Below are 13,906 nucleotides of genomic sequence, written 5' to 3' on the forward strand. Positions count from 1 at the left end.
CGTTCTTCATGCAGGTTGCCATTTTTCTGACCTTATGGACTCAGAGACGGGTGTCAGGGTGCCGTCACCCCTGTCCACAACCCGGAAGAAGTTGAGCTGGTCGCCCTCACGATACACCAGGTAGGTGACCTGCTTGCTGTGCTGGCTCTTCTCCCACGCCTCCTCCCGGCCTGCCTCCATGTACTCGGTTGCCTCCTTCACAGGGTCGTCCATGGGAACTGCAGTCAGAGGTAGTCATGCTCAAAGTTCGTCACTCAATGGAGGACATAAATGGAACTTTGATCTCAAGTGACCGCTGCTAACCATGCCAAATTGTTTTGTTAACAAACCTTTGTGGTTTGTGGTTACCAAGAGTTAAGTGAAGAATACATTTGCCATTTTACATTTACATTTATTTTTTTAGCAGACGCTTTTATCCAAAGCAACTTACAAAAGTGCATACAGTAATTATAGCGACAGTACGGGGACAACGGGGATGTGTACAGTTCCAAATAAATAAATAATTTAGAAATTTATACACACTACCTATATATGTATTGATCTATGCACAGGTCAACCTTTACAATTACCAGTGTGGAGCATGGTGATTAGTCACATCCCGAATGCAGAAACCAGGTTAAAACAGCAGGCTGCACGTATTACTAGGTCTCAAACCCCTGGCTGCCATCCTGCGGTTTTCGGAGAAAGAGTGGTACCAACCTCTCCTAGTGTTGATAGGCCCTCCCCTCATAGCCAGGACCAGCTTCAGCGTGCAGCCCTCTGCAATGCTACAAACACACACACACACACACAGGTGGGCTGGAATTAACACACTATCGGTATATACCTGCTGAGCCAGTGGCCATATCTGGGAATGCTGCTAGAGGGGAGAGGATTTACAGCAGGCTCCGCATGACCCAGCCCCCCACAAATAAAACCAGCATCCACATCTCATTAGCAAATTCTCCTCTTTCTGCAGCAAGATGGCTAGATACCATATGGCAATGCTTAGACTGCACACATATTCAAACCTTACCAAAGATGTGTGAAGTTAAAATACTAAGCAACTTCTGACTTCACTCACATAACAGGCACTTTCTGATAGCAGCATGAACTCGGGTTGAAATAAAAGTTGCAGCTAAATCTAAATATAGATGGAATGTGTGCATATTTTGTCACAATGTTTTTTTATTCATACACTTCTCTCTTCAGTTGATTACTCAAGGATTTGGCTTTTGTTTTGGTCATGTGAATTGTACGCTGTGGGCACTGCGAGAGCAGTGATGGCGATGCCTGCCAAGAGTTGTGTTCCAGTGCATCTGTTGTTCGTTCCAGCCGACCTGAGTACAGATACCATCCTTCCTAGGGCCGGAATGACTGAATGAAATATGCCTCGCTTTTTCAACAATCCCCCGATGCATTCTGATGGATTGTTAACAGGTCACTGCAATTCAGCATCTCCTGGGATGTGGCATGCCTCAGACAATCTTAAAAATAAATGTGTCCATCCGTAAACAAGACAAATACTGCTACATTGCCTGCATGAAAAGTGTATTGCACATGGGTATGCACACATTAAAATAAAATGTCAAATGTCTAATCTATATGAGGGGTACATCTTGTGATCAAGGCTACAGTTGCATGCTGGGAAACTCGCCTGAACACTTACTTGTAATCATGCAGGCAGTACTCATCTTCAAGCTCCATGTTGTTCCAGATCAAGTGTTGCTGGGCAACTGGGATACCTTCAAAGGAAAGTATAAAATATACATACAGTGTATATATACATATAATATATATAATATAAATACATATATACATATATACATATAATTACATGCTTTGTGACTAATTCATCTAAATTAATCGCATATATGAATATTTACCGTGAGAAGCATTTAATAATATTTCAATTCAAATTAATTTTGCTAGATGACTGCATCAATGATAATAAAATTGGCCTGCAGTCCATTGCAATCCATTTAGCTACTGAGTTGGTTAATCTGTCACAGGTAGACTTACTCAGTTTGCATCTGAACGCCTGTTCAAGTGTCACATGACAAGACTGGCTGCTCACGGTAGCATCAGGGGCTAAACTAGGTCTGACCTCCGAGCTCGCTGCTAAGTACTTTGCGTTGAGGTGATATTCCAGGCTTGAACTACTCTGAAGGTACAAAAATTCCTTACTACAGAAATTGCACAGAACGGTGCTCCTATCAACAGTTCCATCTGGGCATTCTTTATATGTAAATTTTCCATTCACTGGGCCAAGCAATGTTTTGTCATCTGCTTCCATCGTGTTTACAAGGCTACTGTGCACCGTTGTATTTATGCTAAAATTGTGCTTCATACAACTGTTAGTTCCGACCAAGTAATTTGATTGAACAAGAGGCATTCCATGAGTGCTGATATTCAGTGTAACAGCACTGGGACTTTTAACTATACATGTATCACTTCACTTTACAGATGTTCCGATGCAATCGTTGATTACACCAATGCAAACTTAATTCGCATTTACCGACAGCGCAAATGTGGATACATTTCCATGTATGATATAAAAGAACCTAGCTAGCCTGCAGTTGGGTATGATAAATGCTTATATGCACAGTGACATATGGGGTCAAGGGGCATCATAGAGTGCGATTAATCTGCGTTAATTTTTCTGATGCACTATTTTTTCTGTAATTGATTAATCGAAATTAACGCATTATTTTGACAACCCTAATTTTATATATATATATATATATATATATATATATATATATATATATATAAAAAAAACATATTGAGAGCATGCATATTTCATCTAATCATATTGGGATGGTGGAGCCACCCAGGGTGGAGCATCCAGGTTACGCCAGATCATCTTGTGCAATAAAGATACGCGCATAAGGACATAAAATAAATAAACCACACCACCAAGTTCACAAGGGGCAGAGAACGGAGGCAGGTTATTGGTCGATATCGGGCTATGGGTGTCAAGTCAGGTTTTTATTGGGGATTTCCTAAGAGGACAAGGTTACTATAGTTCAATTTCACCCGCTGCCCCACGTGCAACTTCTAATGTGCCCATTGAGGAGGCTGAGGTGTGGTGGTTAGGGCACCGGACACTGGACTTCTGGACAAGGGATTTGCACCTGTGCATGCCACCTGACCTTAGTAAACAAATTCGAGATAAATGGCTTTCCGCCATGGTTTTCTTTTCTAGACATCACAAATGCAGGCATATTTCCAAGCCAGGCCTTAAGCCTTCATTTTGAGACGAAGCATTAAAAAAAAATCACACAAACGATATTTAAAAAATGGTATTGTTGCAGTTTTTACAATACTTCAGCTTGGGAAGGGGGATTTCTGAAGAAATACATTTTGGTAAACACGTCCACAGCAATTCTTGGCCCTGCGACATATCCCACTTCACTTCGTGGGAAGTATGAGATGTTTAAACAAAAACAGTCTCACACGAATGTGGAATTCACTCGGAATTCTTTCCGACAGCACAGAGCCCAACTGCCATGTAGCATTTAATTTTCCTTTCAGTGTTAGCTATTTTTATGTCTCGAGGTTCTCTATGCTTGTTTTCTTTCTTTATGTTTTGTTTTACTGATTTTCTCTGGGGAGGAGGGAACAGGGAGATCAGACTACACTGCACTCTATGCTCCTCTACTCATGTTAATATATTAAAAAGTGGAACTAATAAAAAATTGATCTCAGGAGAGACTGCATGCTGTGCCAGTGAGCCTGGGCGACCTGTGCACCTGAGCTCTGACCGCAATGTGCAGCACTAATGCTATTGCCTTTACTGGGAGCTGGGAGCTCTGCCTGCCACTTCTGGCTTCTCAGACACTGAAGCCAAACCTCACAACTTGAGGAATGGAGAAAAGCACCAGGAAAATAACTTACAACTGCCCCCTACTGGACACAACTGGGTAAAGCAGCCAGACAGGTCTGTGATCACAGCTGCTCAGTCCTTTTGATCTAGGACTTACTACAGCTCAATAATGTTAACTAAGGCATCCATACTAGAACTAGGTGACATATTAATAAAACGCCCTAGGTCCCAGTAAGACGGTCTCATCCAATAACAAGTAAAGAACTTTCAATTCACACAAAACTTTTACCAAGAACTTCACTTTTAAGGTCTGGATAAACTTGTTCCATAATCCTACTGTGACTATGAATGGAGAGACTTATTTGACAGCGGGCAGCTTTTGGCAGGGACCAGTATTTTGCAGGGAACAGCTCTTGGCAGGTTCCAGTATTTAGCAGGGGACACCTTTTGGCAAGGGCCATTATTTAGTAGGGGGAGGTGGTTCAAGTATTGGCAGGGGTCAGTATTTGGCAGAGGGAGGAAGGATCTGCTGCTCCACTGTTTTCGAGCATGCCTGGGCATGCCGGCCCTCCCACTGAGAGCCTTCTGGAACATGCTCAGAACAGCTAGCAGAGATCCCATGGTCCTTGCTAAGAGCAGGCTGCCGTGATTATCTTTGAGTGTCCTCTCAATGTACTATCAGCCCTCAATCTCACAGTCTGGAGTGCCCCCACCGACTACCAGCTTCCATTCCAGCAGAGCTGGCTTTACAGGGACACACCTGTCAAAGGTATGGACGTGCCAGGTTGTAATAGGATAGCAATCTTTTTAGCCTGATGGGATCTGAAAGACTGCAATTTAATACTAGACACAGACAGGGCATAGCTTGGCTGTTTATAGAACTTGTGGTCCTAGCACTGTAATATGTCCTATGCATTACACAATCCCCTGTTTGTGTACTGAGCCTAACTGACGGTGTGAGTGGTTAACACAGTCTAGTGCGGTCACATCACTCCCCCCCAGCAGCAGTAGACACCAAAAGGACTGTGTATCCAAATATCAGATTCATTGATCATGTGGACAGCAGGAGACTGACAAAAGCACTGTGTAAAATGCCATTTGTGGGAACTTTGTTCTAATCAGATGTCTTTGCAAACAAAACTGCTGGAGAGGTAAAGAGTGGGAGTAACACATTTCTTTAAAATCACAACTAAGCTACACTGTATCTACAAACACAAGACAGTGCTACATAAATTAATATTATTTTTTAACATTCAAGGAGTGTATATGTATATTTGTGAAATATTCCACTGACAACATTTCAGATAGCAGCTCTAGATATCCTTTAAGCCCACTTCTAAGCTCCTAGGAGAGCACAGGGAATTCTGAGGGGAAACTGTGCACTAACCCAGGTGGTTCTAAAAAGATTCCCCCCTCATTCTTGTTATGGGTCCATGCATTAAACTGACGAATCACAGGGCACCTCAGTTAAATGGCTGTAGTTACTCTGAGGTGATTGCTTGCTAACAAGCGCCTCCCTTCTATCTGCGCTTTATCATTAGAGAAGCCCCACCAAGGTCCTCAGGGCACCCAGTCTCAGAGTATATTAATAGCAGTTTAATTAAGGAGTCACACTAAAGCTCTGGCATGGTCCAGGGCCCAATTGATCTCCTGCAACTTATAAACACAAGACACGATGAAGCGCCTCGACTGGGCATCACATTCGCCCATCCTGTATGAAAGACCGAAGTCCTCTGACACGTTTTTCGCTGCCTTTCCCTTTGCTCCAGCAGATTACTAGGACAGGGTGGTCTCAAAAACTAAACATGTCAACATGTATGACTTAAAAGCTTTGAGCACTTTCTTGGGAAGAAGTCTGAAAAAATGCCACCCCAAATAAAATTAGAATTACATTTCACAAGATCAACAGTGTGGGCTTTCTGAGGTGACAAACGATGGCGCTGAGAGACAGGCGTGGAGGCACAAGTACCTTCAAGCCTCTGGATCTTGGCCTTGACCGAGACAACAGTCTCAAAGGGCGAGACACACAGCTCAAAGCAGGTGCCGGTCAGCGTCTCGATGAGGAGCTCCATAGTCTCGAAGAAGGTCGGCTTGAAGTGGAAGGGGCCCGTGTTGTCCTCATTGAAGAAAGGCGGGTTCTTCTTGTCAGCCATTCCCACGGCGACCAGGGCCTTCAGGGGGAGAGAGAGGGGAGAGCCGCTACCGGCAGGGGCAAAGGGGTGAGGGCTGGGTGGAAGGGGTCATCAAGGCCAAGCATCACACGGGACTTCGACACCTGCGGAGTCAAGGGAGCACCATTAATCACTGTGGCAACACACCATGACAAGGACAGGTACACGACAGACTCATGCCCTCACTCAGATATGACTCCACCTGTCCTCCAGACAACAATATTACACCAACTGTACAGGTAGGGTTTTTGTTTTGTTTGTATAATCACTCGTCCAGTAAAGAAAGGGAAATAATTATGCAAGGTTCAGTTTGGTCCAGCATAGTTACCACTTGGAACTGCGCATCTTGAGTAGCTCATTGTTCTCAGTTACTGCTGAATTGTTTTGAACTGCCTTCACAATGTGATTGGGAGAGCTCATAAGAACACACATGACCTTAACTGCAGGAGTGTAGCTAATAGCAGGGTAGCTAACAGCTATGCACTGCCATTCATATGACAATTACACAGTTTGACACTTGGCAAACTCTCAGCTGACAGCAAGGGCTGAAAAAGTCTCAGAAGTAGGTCAATTCTGTTGATTCCTGTTCAAATCCTTGGCAACCCGCCCCCTGCACCTGCTGAAGGGTGAGCACATTCCTTCTGAAAACACTGGGTAGTCTTACTCAAATTCCTATACTTTGCTGACTCTTATCAGCTCTTATGGTCACTTAAAAGCCCGGTGAAATTTCATTGATAATTTTCAGGCTGCTTGAACATTTTTTTCTCTTTCAAGTTTTTACTAAAAAAACAAGTGAATTGACATGTCATATTTAGACAACCCATTCTCAGCGACACAAAGAATGGACATATTAAACTTCATCCAGTTTGATCCACAGACCAGGGAGAAACAACACCCCTCAACATTGCCCTTTAACACAGACAGCATGTGCACCTGTAACTACTGTCACCACATTTTATTTAGCAGAAGCTTTTATCCAAGTTTTTATGTTATTCATTTATACAGCTGGATATATACTGAAGCAATTTAGGTTGAGAAACGACCCATATTTGTGTTTTGCCATGTTTTACAGCTTATTTGTACTGTTTCTGTGTTGTACATGGTTTAATTGTGCTGCCTCTTGGCCAGGTTTCCTTTGTAAAACAGACTCTTTACCTCAGTGGGACCTTTCTAGTAAAATAACGGTTAAATTACATACCACCATAACCAAGTTAGGACAGCAGTGGGAACTGAACCTGTAAGCTTTTGGATGACAAGCTGTCATGTGATGTGTTCTGTCAGTTCTGTCAGATCTTCATTCAAGCCCGCCCTTTCACCAGGGTTGACAGAGCGGCTCATGTGACTGCCATGACTGGGCAGATGGCACCAGTAAAGTGGGATGTGGAGGAAGAACTGTGCTTCCCTAACGTCACAGAGAAACTGCCTTCCTGCCCAGACAGCTGACCTCTGGATATTGTTTCCGTTGCACGTGCATGGATGGAGCCGAGCCAAACTTTCCCCCATTCGCCCACTTCTCCTTAAAGGGGCAGCCCAAACGCTGTGACATTAAAAACATCCAAGTGCTCAGACACCTCTTGACTGTTTTATAATCAGGCATGTGTGAAACCTGGGATATATTAATATTTTAGCAGACACTCTTCCAGAGTGAGTTAACTTTTTTTCCAATTTTTTCATGTTATTTTAAATTTATACAGATGAATCTTTACTAAGTCAATTCAGATTAAGTACTATGGTCAAGGGTACAACAGCAGTGGCCCCTAGGCTTACAAGTCATCACTGGGACTCAGTGCTGGTCTTCAAAGACTAAAAATCCAGAAAACCACCCACCCAACCATCCACAGGAAGCGAATCTACCTTTAGACTTCCCCAACTTTGGTCCCAACTTAAAAACATCTGTACAGCTTTGGGTGAAGGAAAAGAATCATGACTTCTGACCTCAAATATCAATGAATGTATACACATGAATCCAAGTTTTCAGAATTTCTAGATACCAAAGTCACCATGGAGGAGGTGGGGGGGGGGGTCACCCTTTTCTAAAGGAATACTCAGCTTGTGGCTAATGAAAAGGCCTCAGAGGATTTCACCTGGTCAGCTCTGAGTACTCTGATATAGTGTTTTCAATTGCAATGCTCTCTTTGCCCAGGATTCAGTCACTTTACACCTGCCAATATCAGTTCCTCAGCTATTCACATTGATGAATCAACCTCTGCCTCTGTGAGGTTTATTTTTCCTGAAAGCCTGAAGCCTCTGCTTCGCTTTGAAAGCTGCAGATACATTTTTGTCATATCTGATAAGCAGTTAGTCTTTGGACGTGCTCTCAAGCCCGTCTGTGGTTTGTGCTGTACGCCAACTGGTGTGACTCTGATGTGATATGACTGATGTGTTTGTGTAGAGAAGAGTCTTGAAGATTATATTTTTACTGATGAATAAAAAGAATGCAACTTGCTGAAAACAATCCACATCTCTCTGTATGTGATTCTGTACAAGTCTTCAAACATTTTACAGCCTTCAAAATATGTTACGTTATATCTGAAAAACATCTACTGTCAGATTACGTTTCTAAAAATTACCTGATAATCATGACTTAACACCTTATAAGAGCCCCACCTTACGGCAGGTGACATTTGCCCCTTTTCCACCAAGGCAGTTTGAGGGCTGGTTCGGAGCCAGTGCCTAATCTCGAACCAGTTCTTCGCATTTCGACAGCCAATGAACTGGCTCTCGGCCAGGAAAACTGGTTCGAGAGCGGCGCCAATACTTTGCTGGTCTAGAACAAAGAACCGCCAAGTCAGGGGCTGGGGGCAGGATTATCGTGATCAATAAGACCAACTAAAACTTTGTGACCACCATTTTTACACTGTTGGTCACCTAACATTACCCAAGCAAGCATAGCTACTAATTTCTCACATCAATGTTGCGTTCGACATTCGTATCACTGATGTGAGAAATTAGTAGCTATGCTTGATTTGTTAATGTTAGCTGACCAACAGCTCACTACCCAGCTACCGTAACCTTGGTAACAGTAGCTAATGTTAGCATGCTAGTTTCTAACACTGCCATTGACTCACCTACCAATGTCACTTAACGTTTGGCTTCACAAAAGGCTCACATTGTATAAAGCGTAGTAGCATAAAAGTTTGTTTTTTAAAGCAAGTTCTCTTGTTTTTGTTGTTGTTGTTTGTTCCTGCTAGCTTGCAGTGGCGGCTGAAAGCTAGCAAACCACTATGCTCGCAAAACACTGCAGATTGTCTGAAATTTGTGTGCTATTGCGAAAGCTACAGAATGAGATTGTTTAATTGACAAGAATGGCAGTTTGAATAATTAAATGGCAAGTAATCCCAAAGCTTTTTCTTAAATGTGACACATTATAGCTTTCTTGCGTTACAAAATTCAAATTACAGAACGGAGCTAAATTTAGTTAAATCGATTTAAATTACTGAATATAAACTTTTACATTAGGTTGAGTGCAATGAACAATAACGTTTAGAACACAGACCTCACAAAAGCTGTGATGTGTCATGAGCATTTAACTTAAATTAAATCGATAAAAGCCAACTTTAACAATCTCACATTGTAGCACACAAACTACAGACAATCTGCGCCTTTTCACAAGCATAATCATTTACTCTATTTATGCGATTGGTTTCGATTTCTGTGAATTACTTATTTTTTTATTAATCACGGAGGATTAAGGGGAACAGTTTGAAGGTAATGATAGATTTAAAGGTAGTGTTTGGGCTTCCCCTGTTTCCAGCTCACCAACCACAACTGCTACCTGGCGTTAGCGAAAAAGCAGAGATGTATACAGTGACGTAATGACGTGGCTCTATGGTGGCTCTCTAGCCCGTGGAAAAGCAAACTGGTTCTTAGAAGGTTTGCAAGTTGAACCAACTCTGAACTGGCACTAGCACCAGCCCAGAACTAGCACCTAGTTCACGTTGGTGGAAAAGAGGCCATTGAGTCACTTTGACACACAAGGTAACACAGAACCACTTTAAAAGCCAAGCAAATCACATTAATATCAAAATATGACCACCACACAAAAACACTGAACTGTGCCCTTTCACTGTTTTTTTGGATAAGCAGTGCGGAGCCACCCAGGACCTGGGATGAACCTTTGTCAGTTGTCTCCTTCGGCTATTTCGCTGGGGAGGGAGCCTGCCCTATTTATGTCACCTGTATCTGAGGGTGAGCTGAGCCCATTCACACAACTGGGGGCTCAGACTGCCTGTTGATCTGCTGTCACCCCCGAAAACTTTGCTTCACATCAACCCACAACCACCCCTGTCTCAGACAAACACGGGCCTGCCTGCTGCTCCTCTGTTAACCCCGCCCATTGCCACACCCCTGCCTGCCCACTTTGTGGACCAAATGTTTGCCCTGTCACAGCTCCTCAGTCTCCCGTGTTGTAAAGACACCTGCTGCAGTCACAGCACTGGGGGGCTGCCAGTCTCTGTGCATCTCTGTGCAAGCCAATGGTGATAACTCATCCACTTCAGTACTGTACATCTGACACAAAAATGTACTGTCACATCAGAGGTCAAAGGTAACCTCAAGGCATTCAAGCCAAATGGCTGCAGACTTTAACCCTGTTTAGAAGTATTAAAGGCAGTGTTTGAAATATTTGGCTGATGTAATTCGAGGGTTGGGCTGAATGAAATAGGCAAATTCTGATGATTAAAATTGTATCATATTAGTCATATCTAAATGTGGTGGTTGACTTTACCATAATGGGCGCAGCTGAGACCGGAGGCAGGCAGTTTATACAGGTCTACAATCACTGCGTGATGTGCGTGTAAATCGTTATTGAATGTTTTCAGAAGTGACTGACGTGAAAAACCTGTTCGATGGCCACAGTGGGCATGGCTTATGAGTCAGAACAACAAATAGGTAGCACACAGATCTACACACAACAAACAGTAACTGTCTGTTTGGGTTCCCATTTGGCACAATGTTGTGGCAAGTTAAATGGGAACTATTTCTGTTTATCCAGTATACCCTGAAGATCTGAAAAGCGCTAAATGCTGATTCAGAGCCAGGGTTTAGGAGATGAGCCGACCAGTCATCAAATATTAATCAGTATTCATGGTCTCTGCATCTCTCCTAACAACCAGGCAACACAATGCTGGTAAAGAGTTACATAACCGTATGAGGAGGATATGTTACATATGGCTGAAGGACTTCTGACTATTGTTCTGTACCAATTCAGCGCTCATGTCCACGGAGACACCGCTTGAGCAAAATTACATTATATGTCATTCAGCAGACACTCTTCCCCAGAAAGACTTACACAGGTTTCAGTTTTTACATGTTATTCATTTATACAAATCGATATTTACTGAGACAATTCTGGGTTAAGTACCTTGTCCAAGGATACAATAGCAGTGTCCTAGTGAGGGATCAAACCATCAACCTTTTGGTTACGAGCCCTGCTCCTTACTGCTATTCTACACTGCTGTTCAAAAAGAGCAAAATGATGCATGATGTGCTGGGGACCGTGGAAAACCCACTCCAGTAACAACCGTCCACAGAAGGGAGAACTGTTCAAATTTACTTGCGCATCACTGCCTGGCTTCAGGTGCCCACAAAAATGAGCACTGCACAGGTTTGCATTAATAAACGCGGGGGAATTTATAATCAGAATGACAAACTATAAACAATGTAGGAGGGTGACCCGCAGGTCCTCTCTGCAGAACGTATATGCGTAATGACATTTTCAAAGTCAATGTTCACATGCTTTCACCACTGTGGTGGGAGGTAAAATGCTGCACTTAATTTACTTAATTTTATGTTTTTCAGGGGGTGATTACTTTGCTTCTGTTGGAATGTTTAATGAGAATTAATGTAAATCACCTACGGATACTGATATTACAGGATGTGAAATGCATCCGTTTTATGACAAATCCCTCACCGTTCCTCATTTGATGAATATTTTCTGATATGTTACATGGAGTGTCTTCAACATAAAGCAAAAATAAAATGCAGCAAATTTCAAAATTATCCTTGGCTTTTTACTATGGTAGTTTTCCATACTGAAAACCTCTACTGTTTTAGGAACAATAAAAAGCATTCTTATGAACACAACAGCATTTAAAATGCTTTGTTTCTGAACCACCTTCATGCCATCTAACCAGTTGTAAGGCCATAATTTGTAGCTATTTGATTCATTTTTCCTTCTCTTCATTCAAATTAATGTCTTCTTGTTACTCATCCTTTAAGAACCACCCTTGATCACAAATACATTTTATTCAGACTCCAGTTGCTTGGGTAAACTGTACATATATTCTATTCTTTGTATGCAAATTTGGCTTGTGCCTTATAGTTTGTAATGAAAATCTGTATTCATTTTAGCAGCGGGGGGCGTGACCACCTGCAGACTTATCAACACATCACAGTGACAAGAAAACAGCTTAGGTTTACACAGAGATGGAAAGAAAACAAATTTATGGAAGGAAGCGGAGATTCTTGTGGAAGGAAACAGATTTTCCTGAACTTCAAAAATCAGTTCCTTGCTCTGTGACAAGTACTCATTCTAAATTGTAAGGTATGGAATAACATGGCAAAACTTTCCACTTCCTGCAAAGCTGTCGTTTAACTTGTCAGGCGTTAACTGCTGTCCTACTGATCTAATTAAACTCATGAAGCATTTATCATTAATAATTCGTAAAACATGTACCTGAAAAAAAAATTTGCTATACAAAGTCATTTCCTCTTTCAACTTGTTTACCATACACCTTGAGTTTGAGTTTGTGTTCAACAGCTTCTTCTCAAGCCGCATGATGCTAGAGCTCTTACTTATTGCCAGTGATTTTAATTTAATATAATTCATATATACTATTTAATTTAATATAATTCATATATACTATAATTTTATTTAATATCATTCATATATACTATTACTATTCATATATATTATACTATTACGACCATACGAATGCAATTACTGGGATTCAGGGATTCAGTTACCCATAACGGCACTCAACAAATGCAAAAGACCCAAACTCCCCCCAGCACATGCGTTCTGACATGAAAGTAAAACCCGTCCGTGTTTACTTTGATGAGCCTGCATCTTCCCGGTAATTCGGATGTGTTGCACTCAGGTACATTGTGAATGATAATCTCTGAATGCATTTTAATGCATAAATATTAATTTGGCGACTTGGTTGTGAGTTAAACCGTCATTTTCCTTTGCGAAGTATCCACAGTACTCGGGTTCACACCTTCCATTTTTATCAAAACCGTACCAGTATTGGACACCAATACAAGTTACTTCCTCACATTTTAGTGTTAGCTTAGCTTAGCTTCCGCTGTGGTAAAATTACAGGGGACAGCTGCATGCTACTATGAAGAGCACTTGATGGGCATGATTGCGTGGTTTGCATGGTAGGTTAACACTCTGTTTGCTGTTCAAGCATCTGTTCCTGGAAACAAGCACTGAGTGGTTTGTTTACAAATGCAAATCCATTGCCACGTAACTGTTCAATTCTTGCCTCATTGAATGTGCCTTAATGTTATTGTAAATTTAGGGTGCTGCCCTCACCCAAGTTATCAGGCTGTAGATAAAGGGTGCACTACAAAAGATGACGGATTACCTATAGCTACAGTATGTGTGAGTTTGTGTGCATGTGGACATTACAGTGAAATGTATTCTGCAGTTTCACTGGTGCCAATTTTCAACTTCATGTCCAAATAGATTTTCAAATACAGTATATGTACGAAATAAAGTCCCTGGTTCCAGCTAGCTAATATACACTGTATGGAAGTCAAACTACTTTTTGCGCTTGGCGTGAGCATTCAGGTTTTTGCCATTGCAAACGCAATGCAACAGTATGTAACTGACACACTGCTCTTACGATCGAGAAATGACAATTTTATTCTAAGAAGTGCCAATACAGTGCCTGTACACTTTAGGAGGGGATGTTGCCAT

The 13,906-nt window shown here is 42.0% G+C and overlaps 1 protein-coding gene across 1 annotated transcript in view; it reads right to left on the minus strand.

Moving 5' to 3' along the window:
• zfand4 (zinc finger, AN1-type domain 4) overlaps positions 1-13,906 on the minus strand; it is a 32,477-nt gene that overhangs the window by 14,570 nt on the left and 4,001 nt on the right. Inside the window, exons 2-5 of the mRNA XM_036546741.1 lie at positions 5,778-6,083; positions 1,649-1,724; positions 700-767; positions 32-218 (exon numbers count right to left, since the gene is read on the minus strand). Of these exons, the coding sequence (XP_036402634.1) occupies positions 32-218; positions 700-767; positions 1,649-1,724; positions 5,778-5,961 (515 nt within the window). The 5' untranslated portion in view covers positions 5,962-6,083. The remainder of the gene's footprint in view (positions 1-31; positions 219-699; positions 768-1,648; positions 1,725-5,777; positions 6,084-13,906) is intronic.

The sequence above is a fragment of the Megalops cyprinoides genome, chromosome 15, assembly GCF_013368585.1.
Source record: "Megalops cyprinoides isolate fMegCyp1 chromosome 15, fMegCyp1.pri, whole genome shotgun sequence".
NCBI classification, from domain to species: Eukaryota; Metazoa; Chordata; class Actinopteri; order Elopiformes; family Megalopidae; genus Megalops; species Megalops cyprinoides.